Source organism: Scyliorhinus canicula, chromosome 30, assembly GCF_902713615.1.
Source record: "Scyliorhinus canicula chromosome 30, sScyCan1.1, whole genome shotgun sequence".
Classification (NCBI taxonomy): Eukaryota; Metazoa; Chordata; class Chondrichthyes; order Carcharhiniformes; family Scyliorhinidae; genus Scyliorhinus; species Scyliorhinus canicula.
In genome coordinates, this window is record NC_052175.1 from 11,249,798 (window position 1) to 11,264,669 (window position 14,872).

The 14,872-nt window shown below is 52.8% G+C and overlaps 1 protein-coding gene across 1 annotated transcript in view; it reads left to right on the forward strand.

Moving 5' to 3' along the window:
* The window catches only part of LOC119958590 (ras GTPase-activating-like protein IQGAP1), a 91,322-nt gene that overhangs the window by 24,370 nt on the left and 52,080 nt on the right, over window positions 1–14,872 (forward strand). Inside the window, 5 exon segments of the mRNA XM_038787070.1 lie at window positions 321–388; window positions 2,534–2,647; window positions 8,805–8,992; window positions 10,343–10,430; window positions 13,046–13,209. Coding sequence (XP_038642998.1) covers window positions 321–388; window positions 2,534–2,647; window positions 8,805–8,992; window positions 10,343–10,430; window positions 13,046–13,209 — 622 coding nt within the window.

The following is a 14,872-nucleotide window of genomic DNA, read 5'->3' on the forward strand; positions in this document are numbered from 1 at the left end:
ACACAGCACGACAGGCAGGAACCAAACCGCTCCGTCCTCGATCGCACGGTCACTGATACACAGCACGACAGGCAGGAACCAAACCGCCCCGTCCTCGATCGCACGGTCACTGATACACAGCACGGGGAGCAGGAACTAAACCGCTCCGTCCTCGATCGCACGGTCACTGATACACAGCACGGGGAGTGGGAGCCAAACCGCTCCATCCTCGATCGCACGGTCACTGATACACAGCACGGGGAGTGGGAGCCAAACCGCTCCGTCCTCGATCGCACGGTCACTGATATCCTTTTGTTTTGTTCCTTCCCCCACCCTTGCAGCATCTACTTGTTCAAACTGGGCCTGGCTCCGCAGATACAGGACCTGTATGGCAAGGTGAATTTTACAGGTAAGCAGAGCGGCGGTGGGGAGGTTGCCTCTGTCACGTGATGTTTACCCGTTCTCCAGGGAATGGTGGGCTGCTGGAGGTGTAATGGACTTTTTAACAATATTTCTGGCCAACCTGTCACCCCTACGGGCACTGTGAAAGTGGGAGCGGTTAGTGGGAGTTTGCTGCTGAAAGTCCCGAACCGCAGCAGTAAGTACACCTGTTGGGCTGTGAGGCACTTCAGGGGAAACCCCTGGAAGTCTGGACAGGAGTTGTTCCATCTCTCCCTCTTTCGTTTGCGAGTCCCGGCTCGCCTGGGGCTGAACTCTTTGCCCGCAGCAACTGGAAGATGGGCAGACGAACCTCAACCAGTTTCAACAAGAGTCCGTGAACAATGGGCGGCACGGTGGGTTAGCATTGCTGCCTCACAGCATCAGGGACCCGGGTTCCCCAGCACGGTAGCATAGTGGTTAGCGCAATTGCTTCACAGCGCCAGGGTCCCAGGTTCCATTCCCGGCTGGCTCACTGCCTGTGTGGAGTCTGCACGTTCTCCCCGTGCGTGCGTGCGTTTCCTCCGGATGCTCCGGTTTCCTCCCACAGTCCAAAGATGCGCAGGTTAGGTGGATTAGCCGTGCTAAATTGTCCTTTAATGTCCAAAATTGCCCTTAGTATTGGGTGGGGGTTACTGGGTTATGGGGTAAGGGTGGAAGTGTTGACCTTGGGTAGGGTGCTCTTTCCAAGAGCCAGTGCGGACCCAATGGGCCGAATGGGCACTGTAAATTCAATCTATGATTCTGACCTCGGGTCACTGTCTGTGCGGAGTCTGCACATTCTCAATGTGTCTGCGTGCGTTTACTCCGGGTGCTCCGGTTTCCTCCCACAGTCCAAAGATGTGCAGGTTAGGTGGATTGGCCGTGCTAAATTGTCCCTTAGTGTCCAAAGATGTACAGGTTAGGTGGATTGGCCGTGCTAAATTGTCCCTTAGTGTCCAAAGATGTGCAGGTTAGGTGGATTGGCTGTGCTAATTTGTCCCTTAGTGTCCAAAAGATTAGGTGGGGTTACGGGGATAGGGTGGGGGCCTGACTCTAGATTGGGTGCCCTTTCAGAGGGTCAGTGCAGACTCGATGGACCGAAAGGCCTCCCTCTGCTCTGTCGGGATTCTATCCCACGGGAACCTTGGCTGCGTCTCGCCCCGCTCCCTAACGGGGGCACCGATCGCCTCACAGCCTCGAGGGGTGCTTTTTTTAAAAAAGAATATTCGTTCTCAGGATATGGCATTGACCGCCTATTCCTAATTGCCCCTTGAGAGGCTTTGTCCCCCCTCCGAACCGCGGCAGCCCGTGTGATGTAAGTACACCCGCTGTGCTACCTGGGAGGGGGGGGGTTCCAGGGTTTGCACAGCCGTGATGAGGGGAAAACTGCTTCCGTGTCCCAATTGAGAATGATGTGTGTGTCTGTGTGTGTGTCTGTGTGTGTGTCTGTGTGTGTGTCTGTGTCTGTGTCTCTGTCTGTGTGCGTGTCTGTGTCTGCGCGTGTGTCTGTGTGCCTGTGTGTGTGCCTGTGTCTGTGCCTGTGTCTGTGCCTGTGTCTGTGCGCGCGTGTCTGTGCGCGCGTGTCTGTGCGCGCGTGTCTGTGCGCGCGTGTCTGTGCGCGCGTGTCTGTGCGCGCGTGTCTGTGCGCGCGTGTCTGTGCGCGCGTGTCTGTGCGCGCGTGTCTGTGCGCGCGTGTCTGTGCGCGTGTGTCTGTGCGCGTGTGTCTGTGCGCGTGTGTCTGTGCGCGTGTGTCTGTGCGCGTGTGTCTGTGCGCGTGTGTCTGTGCGCGTGTGTCTGTGCGCGTGTGTCTGTGCGCGTGTGTCTGTGCGCGTGTGTCTGTGCGCGTGTGTGCCTGTGCGTGTGCCTGTGTGTGTGCCTGTGTGTGTGCCTGTGTGTGTGCCTGTGTGTGTGCCTGTGCGTGTGCGCCTGTGTGTGCGCCTGTGTGCGTGTCTGTCTGTGTGCGCGTGTGTCTGTGTGCGCGTGTGTCTGTGTGCGCGTGTGTCTGTGTGCGCGTGTGTCTGTGTGCGCGTGTGTCTGTGTGCGCGTGTGTCTGTGCGCGTGTGTGTTTGTGCGCGTGTGTGTGTGTGTGTGAGTGGGGGGCGTCCGAATTCTAACCGGCCTGCTTTGCTTCCAGAGGAGGAAATCAATAACATGAAAACGGAGCTGGAGAAATATGGGATTCAGATGCCTTCGTTCAGTAAGATTGGTGGCATCCTGGCGAATGAGCTATCAGTCGATGAAGCAGCAGGTAAGACCTTGCCGTCAGTCGATGAAGCAGCAGGTAAGATCTTGCCGTTGGGCGGATTCTGCGCTGAGGATACAGTCTTTTTAAATCTTTAAAAAGGTCGGCAGGTCTCCAGGAATAGTCTCGATGCAGCGTTCCACCTCGCTTTCAATCCCAGGTTATACACTTCAATTCATGATCCAGGTATGGGTGTGATGGAACCATCAATTCACCAGACACGTGTTTCCGATGTGAATCTAGCCTTTAATCGACTTACTTCAGAGCCAGCCTGTTACCCGCTGATGAACTCTTAGTGAACTGCAGGCTGACTCTGGACAAGGGTATTTATACAGCAGCCCTAGGGGGAGGAGTCGTGGGCGGAGCCAATGGTGGAGCCCAGTACAAGTTCCTGAGTACTCCCAGAGCTACTCCCCCTAGTGGTAGGATAGCGCTACTGCGCTTACAAAGACAGTGTGAATTATCATATATATATATATTACATTCACCACAGGGTGTAGCGAGCAGGGTTGGCGTTTAATACCCATCCCTAATTGCCCCTTGTGGCGGTGGGCGAGCCGCCATCGTGAACCCGCTGCAGTCCCCGTGGTGGTGTAGGTACATCCACAGTGCTGTTGGGAGGGAATTCCGGGATTCTGACCCAGGCTCGGGGGGGGGGGGGGGGTGTTCCCCATGTGTCTGCCCCCCCCCCTCCCCTCGTCCTTCTAGATGGTAGAGGTGGCGGGTTTGACGGTACTGTCGGAGAAACCATAGCGAGTTGCAGCGGTGCGTCTTGTGGATAGTTCAGCCTCTCGTTGTCTCGTACTCCTGATTATTCCACCTTCACTGAAATCGCCACCGTGGACTGCCTGGGTGGAACACCTTGTTTGTGTTCTCGCGTCTATATTTGACAAAGATCAGCATAGGAAGGACGTGGAAGCTTTGGAACGGGTGCAGAGGAGATTTACCAGGATGTTGCCTGGTATGGAGGGAAAATCTTATGAGGAAAGGCTGATGGACTTGAGGTTGTTCTCGTTAGAGAGAAGAAGGTTAAGAGGTGACTTAATAGAGGCATACAAAATGATCAGAGGGTTAGATAGGGTGGACAGCGAGAGCCTTCTCCCGCGGATGGAGGTGGCTAGCACGAGGGGACATAGCCTTAAATTGAGGGGTAATAGATATAGGACAGAGGTCAGAGGTGGGTTTTTTACGCAAAGAGTGGTGAGGCCGTGGAATGCCCTACCTGCAACAGTAGTGAACGCGCCAACATTGAGGGCATTTAAAAGTTTATTGGATAAGCATATGGATGATAATGGCATAGTGTAGGTTAGATGGCCTTTAGTTTTTGACTTCCCATGTCGGTGCAACATCGTGGGCCGAAGGGCCTGTACTGAGCTGTATCGTTCTATGTTCTATGTTCTATTGCTGTGTTAATCTCCCGTCACAGAACACGGTGCAAGTTGGTTGTTTTGCGAAGCATGCCACTGCCATCTACTGGCGGTGAGCAGATATACAGCGGCCAGTGTAGTTTTGACTTTACTCTTCGCTGCCTCAAGGTGTAGTTGTGGTTGTTGCGCCTGACCCTGTGGATGGGCCTCCCGCTTGGTGCCTGTTTGACAGGCCGCTCTCTCGGTATCGACACGGAAACCTGACCCCGCAATAGGACCCGAAGCATGCAGCGTCGCTCTGCGCTGCTGTCCAATTGCACGGCAAAGAGCCGCATTTAACAGCACTCTCCTCGGGGAATGGTAGGCACCCGACAGGGCACCGATCCTCTGAAACAGCGCTCCACTCGCTCCCAGCAACCCTTTATCCTAACCTGCACATCCCTGGATACAAAGGGGCAATTTAGCACGGCCGATCCATCTAACCTGTGAGGCAGCGGTGCTGCCCCGGGTCCCTGGCACTGTGAGGCAGCGGTGCTGCCCCGGGTCCCTGGCACTGTGAGACAGCAGTGTTAATCCGGGTCCCTGGCACTGTGAGACAGCAGTGTTAACCCGGGTCCCTGGCACTGTGAGACAGCAGTGTTAACCCGGCACTGTGAGGCAGCAGTGCTAACCCGGGTCCCTGGCACTGTGAGACAGCAGTGTTAATCCGGGTCCCTGGCACTGTGAGACAGCAGTGTTAATCCGGGTCCCTGGCGCTGTGAGACAGCAGTGTTAACCCGGGTCCCTGGCACTGTGAGACAGCAGTGTTAACCCGGGTCCCTGGCACTGTGAGACAGCAGTGTTAACCCGGGTCCCTGGCACTGTGAGACAGCAGTGTTAACCCGGAACCCTGGCACTGTGAGGCAGCAGTGTTAACCCGGGTCCCTGGCACTGTGAGACAGCAGTGTTAACCCGGGTCCCTGGCACTGTGAGACAGCAGTGTTAACCCGGGTCCCTGGCACTGTGAGACAGCAGTGTTAGCCCGGGTCCCTGGCACTGTGAGACAGCAGTGTTAATCCGGGTCCCTGGCACTGTGAGACAGCAGTGTTAACCCGGGTCCCTGGCACTGTGAGACAGCAGTGTTAACCCGGGTCCCTGGCGCTGTGAGGCAGCAGTGTTAACCCGGGTCCCTGGCACTGTGAGACAGCAGTGTTAACCCGGCTCCCTGGCACTGTGAGGCAGCAGTGTTAACCCGGGTCCCTGGCACTGTGAGACAGCAGTGTTAACCCAGGTCCCTGGCACTGTGAGTCAGCAGTGTTAACCCGGGTCCCTGGCACTGTGAGACAGCAGTGTTAACCCGGGTCCCTGGCACTGTGAGGCAGCAGTGTTAACCCGGGTCCCTGGCACTGTGAGACAGCAGTGTTAACCCGGGTCCCTGGCACTGTGAGGCAGCAGTGTTAACCCGGGTCCCTGGCACTGTGAGACAGCAGTGCTAACCCGGGTCCCTGGCACTGTGAGACAGCAGCGCTAACCCGGGTCCCTGGCACTGTGAGACAGCAGTGCTAACCCGGGTCCCTGGCACTGTGAGGCAGCAGTGTTAACCCGGGTCCCTGGCACTGTGAGACAGCAGTGTTAACCTGTGTCCCTGTGACTGTGAGACAGCAGTGCTAACCCGGAACCCTGGCACTGTGAGACAGCAGTGTTAACCCGGGTCCCTGGCACTGTGAGACAGCAGTGTTAACCCGGGTCCCTGGCACTGTGAGACAGCAGTGCTAACCCGGGTCCCTGGCACTGTGAGACAGCAGTGTTAACCCGGGACCCTGGCACTGTGAGACAGCAGTGTTAACCCGGGTCCCTGGCACTGTGAGACAGCAGTGCTAACCCGGGTCCCTGGCACTGTGAGACAGCAGTGCTAACCCCGGGTCCCTGGCACTGTGAGACAGCAGCGCTAACCCGGGTCCCTGGCACTGTGAGGCAGCAGTGCCAACCCGGGTCCCTGGCTCTGTGAGGCAGCAGTGCCAACCCGGGTCCCTGGCTCTGTGAGGCAGCAGTGCCAACCCGGGTCCCTGGCACTGTGAGACAGCAGTGTTAACCCGGGCTCCTGGCACTGTGAGGCAGCAGAGTTAACCCGGGTCCCTGGCACTGTGAGACAGCAGTGTTAACCCGGGTCCCTGGCACCGTAAGACAGCAGTGTTAACCCGGGTCCCTGGCACTGTGAGACAGCAGTGTTAACCCGGGTCCCTGGCACTATGAGACAGCAGTGTTAACCCGGGGCCCTGGCACTGTGAGACAGCAGTGTTAACCCGGGTCCCTGGCACTGTGAGACAGCAGTGTTAACCCGGGTCCCCGGCCCGGTGAGTCAGAGCTGCTAAGCACTGTGCCGTCCCAGATGACAGCACATTGTGCCCATGCAACTGTCGGGCCCTGTAAAGGCTTTTTTATTTGTCAGTCATAACTAACCAAAATTGTTCCCACAAATTAAAATTAGTCCAGGCCCGATGTGCAATAATAGGATTCTAACCTGGCGGCTGTGATTGATCTCGGGAGTCTGACATTTATTGTACACAGTGGTTTATTGCAAATTACTGGAACCACTTTCACCTACTTGGTGACATTAATTGCCTCAATCCTGCTTCTAATAGATGGATTTGTATTGATCCCAGGCAGCACAGCGGCACTTGTGCTATTTACTTACACTCTGGGAACAGAACCGCTAGCTCGCTCGTCTGCTATCTCCTCTGAAGGTGTTGGGGTACAGTGCAGAGGGGGTCAGGCGGCTTGTTCCTGGAGAGGTAGGTTCGTTCCCAGCTGAACACAATCCCACCCACACAATTCCCTCCCGATCCTTCCAGTTTCAAAGGCGCATTCTCGTGCTCCAGTCTCCTCTCCACCCCCCACAACTTCCTTTGCCTTGCCCTCTTTTATGGGCCAGGGTTTAGAGAACCCCAAAGTGTAGCATGGAGTTCACCTGACCCACAACTTTGAATAGATTGTGGTATGGGGAGCACAGGGCCCACTCTACAGGTGTGGTACAGCAGAAATGGAAAAGTATTTTTAAAAAACAAAACAATGTTTATTCTATGAACTCCAGTTAACCTTTTTAAAACACACAGCGAACATCTTGGCAACCATTAATTCAAATACACCCCTCAAAGACTACAACACTAAGTAATCTGTATGCTGTTCTTTTACATTCCAAAAGACTTAACAAACCTTTAAACAGAAGCACCTCAGGGTTTACATTCAAGACTGAAATCATTTCTAATTCCGAATTCACCAAATGATGCATAGTCTTTGGATGGCAGAGATCAACATTACAGCTCTAGGTTTACACTTCAGATGCAGATCACTGAAAAACACAGACGCACCTAAGCTCTCTCAAACTGAAACTAAAAAGCAGAAGTAGAGCTCGGCTCCACCCACACTCTGACATCACTCCAATAACATGAGCAGATTCATTTCTTAAAGGTACATTTCTTCAACACCCATTTCGTAAAGGTACTCTCACATGACACTCCCCAATCTCCCCCTACAATCCTCCGACATCTCTGCGCTCCCCCATTTCTGGCTTATTGAATGTTCCCCATTTCCCCCTCCAATTTCCATCGCTCCACCATTGGCGCCTCCGGCTGGGACACCCAAGCTCTGGAATTCCCCCCCTAAACTTCTCCGTGCCTCTTTCTCCCCCTCTTGAGACTCTCCTTCGATCCAACCTCTTTGACCCAGCATTCAGTCATCTATCTGTTATGGGCCAGGGCTCAAAAACTGGTGTATTATGAAGTTCACCTGACCTATAACCTTTTATGTTGAATTTGGCTGGGAAGAACACTTCAAGTGTGATTCATCAGACTTCCTAGGCGCTTTTATCAACACAGTTTATTATAACAATGCAGTTAACATATATAAAACTCTTCGCTTTGTTTGGTATCAATTACAATTCCCGTACCAGCCTCCCCGGACAGGCGCCGGAATGTGGCGACTAGGGGCTTTTCACAGTAACTTCATTGAAGCCTACTCGTGACGATAAGCCGTTTCATTTCATTTTTTTCAAATATGAAAACACACAACAGCTCCAGTAATCTATGTATATACCTTTCACTGAAAGCCCCTTAACTGTTCCAATTCAATAACAAAATCCAATAAACTAAAACCCTTTTCGAGTGGCCCAGCACACAGTAATCTCACCTTGCATGGGACTGGTCCTTTCCCTGAGATCCAGCCTCCAAACCAGCAGATTCAAAACCCCTTCTTCAAAACTCCTTATCTTTAAAGTTACCACGGCAGTTTGCAAAACACGCAATGTGCTTTCAATTCACTGGAAACAGCTTTAAAATGAAAACGGAGAAATCAGGGAATCTTCCTGCAGTCCAAAAGAACAAACCGAAAATGAAACCAGAACACTAAGCCCCCTCTCACCGTGCTACGAGCCATGAGGTAAACAAAACCTTTCTTAAAGGCACACTCCCATGACATATCCTTAACGCCTCTGTGTGGAGTGACATTGGGCTTTGTTTGACAACTCTCCTGTAAATGGTTCTATGTAAATGTAAGCTGGTGGCTGGGGACCATGGATGTTTCCAATACTCCTAACCTAGCGAGAGCTAATGGTGACCGATCTCAACCGATGGAACGCAGCCCTTGAGGTTGCCACACCTCCGCATAACTCTCCGGTCTGTGCGGTTCCGTTTTGCGCTGCGCGTGGGAGGGCAGTGATCCCCCGTCTCGCGCGTTCCTGCCAGCCGACGCGGCCAGTTCAGTCGGCTGGTGCCTGCCTGGCTGCTTTACCCTGAGCCTTGCTTTCGTCTTTCTGCTCACAGTGCACGCTGCAGTGATTGCCATTAATGAAGCTATCGAGCGCGGGATGGCCGAGCAGACCATGCTGGCCCTGCACAATCCAAACGCCATGCTGGTGAATCTCATCGACGGCATTGCTCTGGTTTATCAGGAAGTGCTGTACCAGGCCAAAAGTGAGAAGACAGCCAATGCCAGGAATCGAGTGGGTGTGGTGAGCAATCCTCGACAAGCCCTCGCAAATCTCTTTTTGTGTGTGTGTGTGTGTGTACGTGCCCACAGCTACAGTAACCTGTAGACAGATAACACTTAATGAATTCCCCCTTGACTGTTCCAATTCAAAAACAAAATCCCATAAATCCTTTTTTTAAATGAAAATAGCGAGACAGGAACAAAACGCTCGAGTCCACAGCAGTCAAATCTGAAAGTGAAACTAAAAAAAAACTCTCGGCTCCACCCACAAAATGACATCACTGAAGCCATGTGAGAAGACAAAAAAAACCTTTGTTAAAGGGACACTCCCGTGACAAGGCTCAGTCAGAAGCACTCGTGCCACTGTCTCGGAGGGCTGCATGCACACCCAATGTTTGCGTCCATGGTTTTGCTTCAATCCAGCCTGATCTCGGGCGCTGAAGTGGTGCCGTATTGTCAGGCGTGCTGGATAAACCGACGGTTCAGATGGGTGCCATTCAAGGGGAGGAGAAACTCCAGTCATGATTCCATTCGAGTAACCCTGCTCGGATCGGATTCCACATCAGCCCCAAGCTCGAGAATCTCCCTCGGGAGCCTTGTGAAAATTCCCTCCGTGTCTTTTAGCAGGAAGGGTTTACTGCTGTTGCTGCTCACCCTACAGCTCCTTGCACGCACATTGGCCACCCAGACGTGCCCTGGCATACCTTGCTGCCGTCTGGCGGCGGACGTCCCCTGTGGAGGGCTCTCCACGCAGGAGTCATCCCGCTTTCCCTGGGGATCTGAGCTGGAAGGTGCTGCATGCAGCAGTCCCACACTATCGCACGTTGCATTGGTCCACGGGCTCCCAAGGTTGCTGCGTGCTTTGTGGAGTTAGAGGACCGCGCATGTATGGGTTACACAGGCATTCACACCCTAAATTTTCTGAGGAACTTTTTAATTAAATTTTGGTTAATTGGCCATTAATAGGCCCAGGTAGCAAGCAGTTGATAAGATACCCCCGTACCCCTCTTCTGAGGCTGTGTTCGTGGTTGGCTGTCCCTGGACAGAGAGAGCACGCGGTATTGGAGGCCTCCTGTGCCCGGGGGGCATTGCAGAAACTGTTGGGCATAATCTCTCCCCAGAACCATGCTTTAATTTACAGATTAGTCAGTTTAGGAGTTTTCCCCATTGACGGATTATCCCCCCCCCCCCCCCCCCCCAATTTTTAATTTGGACAAAAAGAGGATCATGAATTTGACAAGTTATCAACACTTTTCTTGCTGTTTTTCGCCCTCTGCATGTTTGTACGTTTTATTCGGCTCGCACCGTATGGATCTGAAATCCGCGTTTGCACGAGGTCAGATCGTGATTGGGTTGTTTGTTTATCCTGCAGTGTAAGCCGGAGCTCTCCGAGGGGCAAGATGTATACGAGGAATTCTTGACTCGAGCTGAAATTCAGGGAAATGTTAATAAAGTCAACGGTAAGTATGGAGTATAATGGGGCGCATTTATTATCTCGGCACCGTTAACGGTCAGGGTTGAGCCCGCTGTGGCTTGCGCGGGGGGGTGGGGGTCGTTTTGACCCAAGTTGCCAGGCCTGGAACCCACGAGATCAGGTGGGACCGCCGACCGTTGAATCCGCAAAGAGAGCAGTCCGGGAAAATAGTGGCCTGATTTACGAAATGGGAGTGGACGTGGATCTCCCAGGGGGATCCAGATGTATGCAAAGAAAAGTACAGCACAGGAACAGGCCCTTCGAACCCTCCAAGCCCGTGCCGACCATGCTGGTCGAAACTAAAATCTTCTGCACTTCCTGGGGTCCGTGTCCCTCTATTCCCATCCTATTCATGTATTTGTCAAGATGCCCCTTAAACGTCACTATCGTCCCTGCTTCCACCACCTCCTCCGGCAGCGAGTACCAGCCACTACCCTCTGTGTAAAAAAACTTCCCTCGCACATCTCCTCTAAACCTTGTCCATCATACCTTAAACCTATGTCCCCTCATAATTGACCCCTCTACCCTGGGGAAAAGCCTCTGACGATCCACTCTGTCTATGCCCCTCATAATTTTGTAGACCGCTATCAGGTTGCCCCTCAACCTCCGTCGTTCCATTGAGAACAAACCGAGTTTATTCAACCTCTCCTCATAGCTAATGCCCTCCATACCAGGCAACATCCTGGTAAATCTCTTCTGCACCCTCTCTAAAGCCTCCACATCCTTTTGGTACTGTGGACTGTTTTTTACTGTGGACATTGGAGTACAAGATAGATTTAGAACATAGAACAGTACAGCACAGAACAGGCCCTTCGGCCCTCGATGTTGTGCCGAGCAATGATCACCCTACTCAAACCCACGTATCCACCCTATACCCGTAACCCAACAACCCCCCCTTAACCTTACTTTTTAGGACACTACGGGCAATTTAGCATGGCCCATCCACCTAACCCGCACATCTTTGGATCTTTGGATTTAATAGCTTTAGTGTTATTCTTACAAATCTGTACATATCTATGAATGTACAGTTGGGGTGAAGGAGTAGTGTATTATCGTTCATCTTTTCCTTGTTCAATGAATGTTTTATTATTTTGTTCAAAGTACATCAGCAGACTCCTGCGACTCTGTTCAGTAGCCACCCTCCATGTTTCTAAACAAAAAAATATAAGTTGGGATCTCTCAAGCGAGGTTCCACCCTGGGATCTAACTTGTCCAGTAGCAACAGCAGCTGGGAACCTAACAGCCCGGAATATGGAGCTGGCCTCCGTCACCATGACCACGGAACTATTGTCGATGGGCGCAAATAAAACCCAGGCGGTTCGTTTGTCTCCCGTTTAGGGTGGGAAATATGCCATCCCCCACCCCCCCCCCCCCCCCCCCCCCCCCCCCCCCCCCCCCCCCCGTTCGATGGGTAATAAATGGTGGGCATTGCCTAGCGGCACCCCACATCATTGGCAGCACGGTAGCACTGTGGATAGCACAATCACTTCACAGCTCCAGGGTCCCAGGTTCGATTCCCGGCTTGGGTCACTGTCTGTGCGGAGTCTGCACATCCTCCCCGTGTGTGCGTGGGTTTCCTCCGGGTGCTCCGGTTTCCTCCCACAGTCCAAAGATGTGCGGATTAGGTGGATTGGCCGTGATAAATTGCCCCTTAGTGTCCAAAATTGCCCTTAGTGTTGGGTAGGGTTACTGGGTTATGGGGATAGGGTAGAGGTGTTAACCTTGGATGGGGTGCTCTTTCCAGGAGCCGGTGCAGACTCGATGGGCTGAATGGCCTCCTTCTGCACTGTAAATTCTATGAAATCTCCTGATGTGGCACGGCAGCACAGTGATTAGCACTGTTGCTTCACAGCGCCAGGGTCCCGGGTTCGATTCCCGGCTTGGGTCACTGTCTGTGCGGAGTCTGCACGTCCTCCCCGTGTCTGCGTGGGTTTCCTCCGGGTGCTCCGGTTTCCTCCCACAAGCCCCGAAAGACGTGCTTGTTGGGTGAATTGGACATTCTGAATTCTCCCTCTGTGTACCCGAACAGGCGCCGGAGTGTGGCGACTAGGGGCTTTTCACAGTAACTTCAATGCGGCGTTAATGTCAGCCTACTTGTGACAATAATAAAGATCATTATTATGAATAAAGAAAGATTTATTTAAAAAAACAATTAGCTTGCAATGAACTTCCCCTCTTTTCTATATCCATTTGAAAGTTATTGTAACAGTGGAACACGTCGTAATTCACCTGCTGCCGTTTGCGCAGTCGCCCCAGGATCTAACCAGTAGCAACATGAGCTGGGATTGTAATAATCCAGAATATGGAGCTGTCCTGGTTGATATTTTATCCTTCAACCAATGCTAAGAATAGATGATCTGGTCATTATCACATTTGTACAGATTTGTCTCTCCCCGTTTGCTAAAGTGCCCCCACTTCAAACAGTACTGCTTTGGCCAGACCCGTCCTCGTTCTCAAACACCCCATCAAGCTGTTCGCCGCATTACCGTCCCAAACTGGCTCTGCCCTCCGCCAACTGACTTGTGCGTTTCATGGGACTCGCCCGGGCTGCGCTCCCCCCACCCCCCACTCCTCCGTAACGGCTGCCTTTCTGCCCGTCAGTGCATGCTGCCATGGAGTATGTCGACGAGGCGTTGGAGAAGGGAGACGTGCCGGCTTTGTACTCCGCACTGCAGAGCGAGGCTTTGGGCCTGCGTGACGTCCACCGGGAGAACACCGAATGGTACATGGACCAGCTCCTCATCGACCGAGAGCAGAAATCACTGGTATTCAATACAGCGTTTGGCTTCTCTAGTGTGTACGTGTGTGTGTGTACGTGTGTGTGTGTACGTGTGTGTACGTGTGTGTGTGTACGTGTGTACGTGTGTGTGTGTGTGTGTACGTGTGTGTGTGTGTACGTGTGTGTGTGTGTACGTGTGTGTGTGTGTACGTGTGTGCGTGTGTGTGTACGTGTGTGTGTGTGTACGTGTGTGTGTGTACGTGTGTGTGTGTACGTGTGTGTGTGTACGTGTGTGTGTGTACGTGTGTGTGTGTACGTGTGTACGTGTGTGTGTGTGTACGTGTGTGTGTGTGTACGTGTGTGTGTGTGTACGTGTGTGTGTGTGTACGTGTGTGTGTGTGTACGTGTGTGTGTGTGTACGTGTGTGTGTGTGTACGTGTGTGTGTGTACGTGTGTGTGTGTACGTGTGTGTGTGTACGTGTGTGTGTGTGTACGTGTGTGTGTGTGTACGTGTGTGTGTGTGTACGTACGTGTGTGTGTGTGTGTGTACGTGTGTGTGTGTGTGTACGTGTGTGTGTGTGTACGTGTGTGTACGTGTGTGTACGTGTGCGTGTGTGCGTGTGCGTGTGTGTATGTGTGCGTGTGTACTTGTGTGTGTACGTGTGTGTGTGTACATGTGTGTGTGCGTGTGTGTGTACGCGTGTGTGCGCGTGTGTACGTGTGTGTGCGTGTGTGTGTACGTGTGCGTACGCATGTCAAAATACTTGATCTTAAATGCATTTGGGACTTTTAAATAATTGTCTTTCCATTTGTACCCATTTAAGTCATCTTGGGACAACCGAGAAATAGGCCATTATGCATAATCCTTCAACCCATTGCCAATTAAAAATCCGTCGCTCCCCTCAAACTTACTCAGTGTCCCGGCGTCCAGCGCACTCTGGGGTAGTAAACTCCACAGATTCACGACCCTTTGAGAGACGTAATTTCTCTACCCCTCATCCGAAAACTGTGACCCCCCCCCCTCGGTTTCAATTGCCCCACAAGAGGAAGCATCCGCTCTACCTCTACTTGGTCGATAACCTTTTGTCACCTCGTGGACCTCAATTCGATCTCCCCCCCCTCCCCCCATCCCGTTCGCATGAGCACGAGAGGGCTTCGGCCTAAACTGCTGAACCTCTACTTCAAGGACAACCCCCCCCCCCCCCCCCCATCTCTGGAGTCAATCTCGTGAATCTCCTCTTGAGCTGCAACGATGTCCCTCCTCCAGTCTCGCCAAGGCCTTGTACAGTTGCAGCAACACCTCCCCCCCACTATTATCCTCTCTTCCCTTAGCCGTAAAGGCCAGAATTCCACTTGAGGCGATTGGTTCAAAAACAAACCACGGGATGGCATCAGAAATAATTGATTGACGCAGTGAGCTGGCGTGATCGGTAAGACGCTGCCGGAAAGGCCGGCGGGAATAGATCCTGTAGAGACTTTCAAAAAGGGGGTTTGGGGGGGGGGGGGGGGGGGGGGGGGGCGGGTGGGAGAACTGGGGAAATACTTGAAGGGGTAAGATTTGACTGAACAGAGAGATCTCGGAGTTCATGTCCACCGATCTCTGAAAGTTGCCACCCAAGTGGATAGAGCCGTGAAGAAGGCTTAAGTGTGTTAGCGTTTATTAACAGGGGGCTTGAGTTTAAGAGCCGCGGGGTTATGCTGCAACTGTA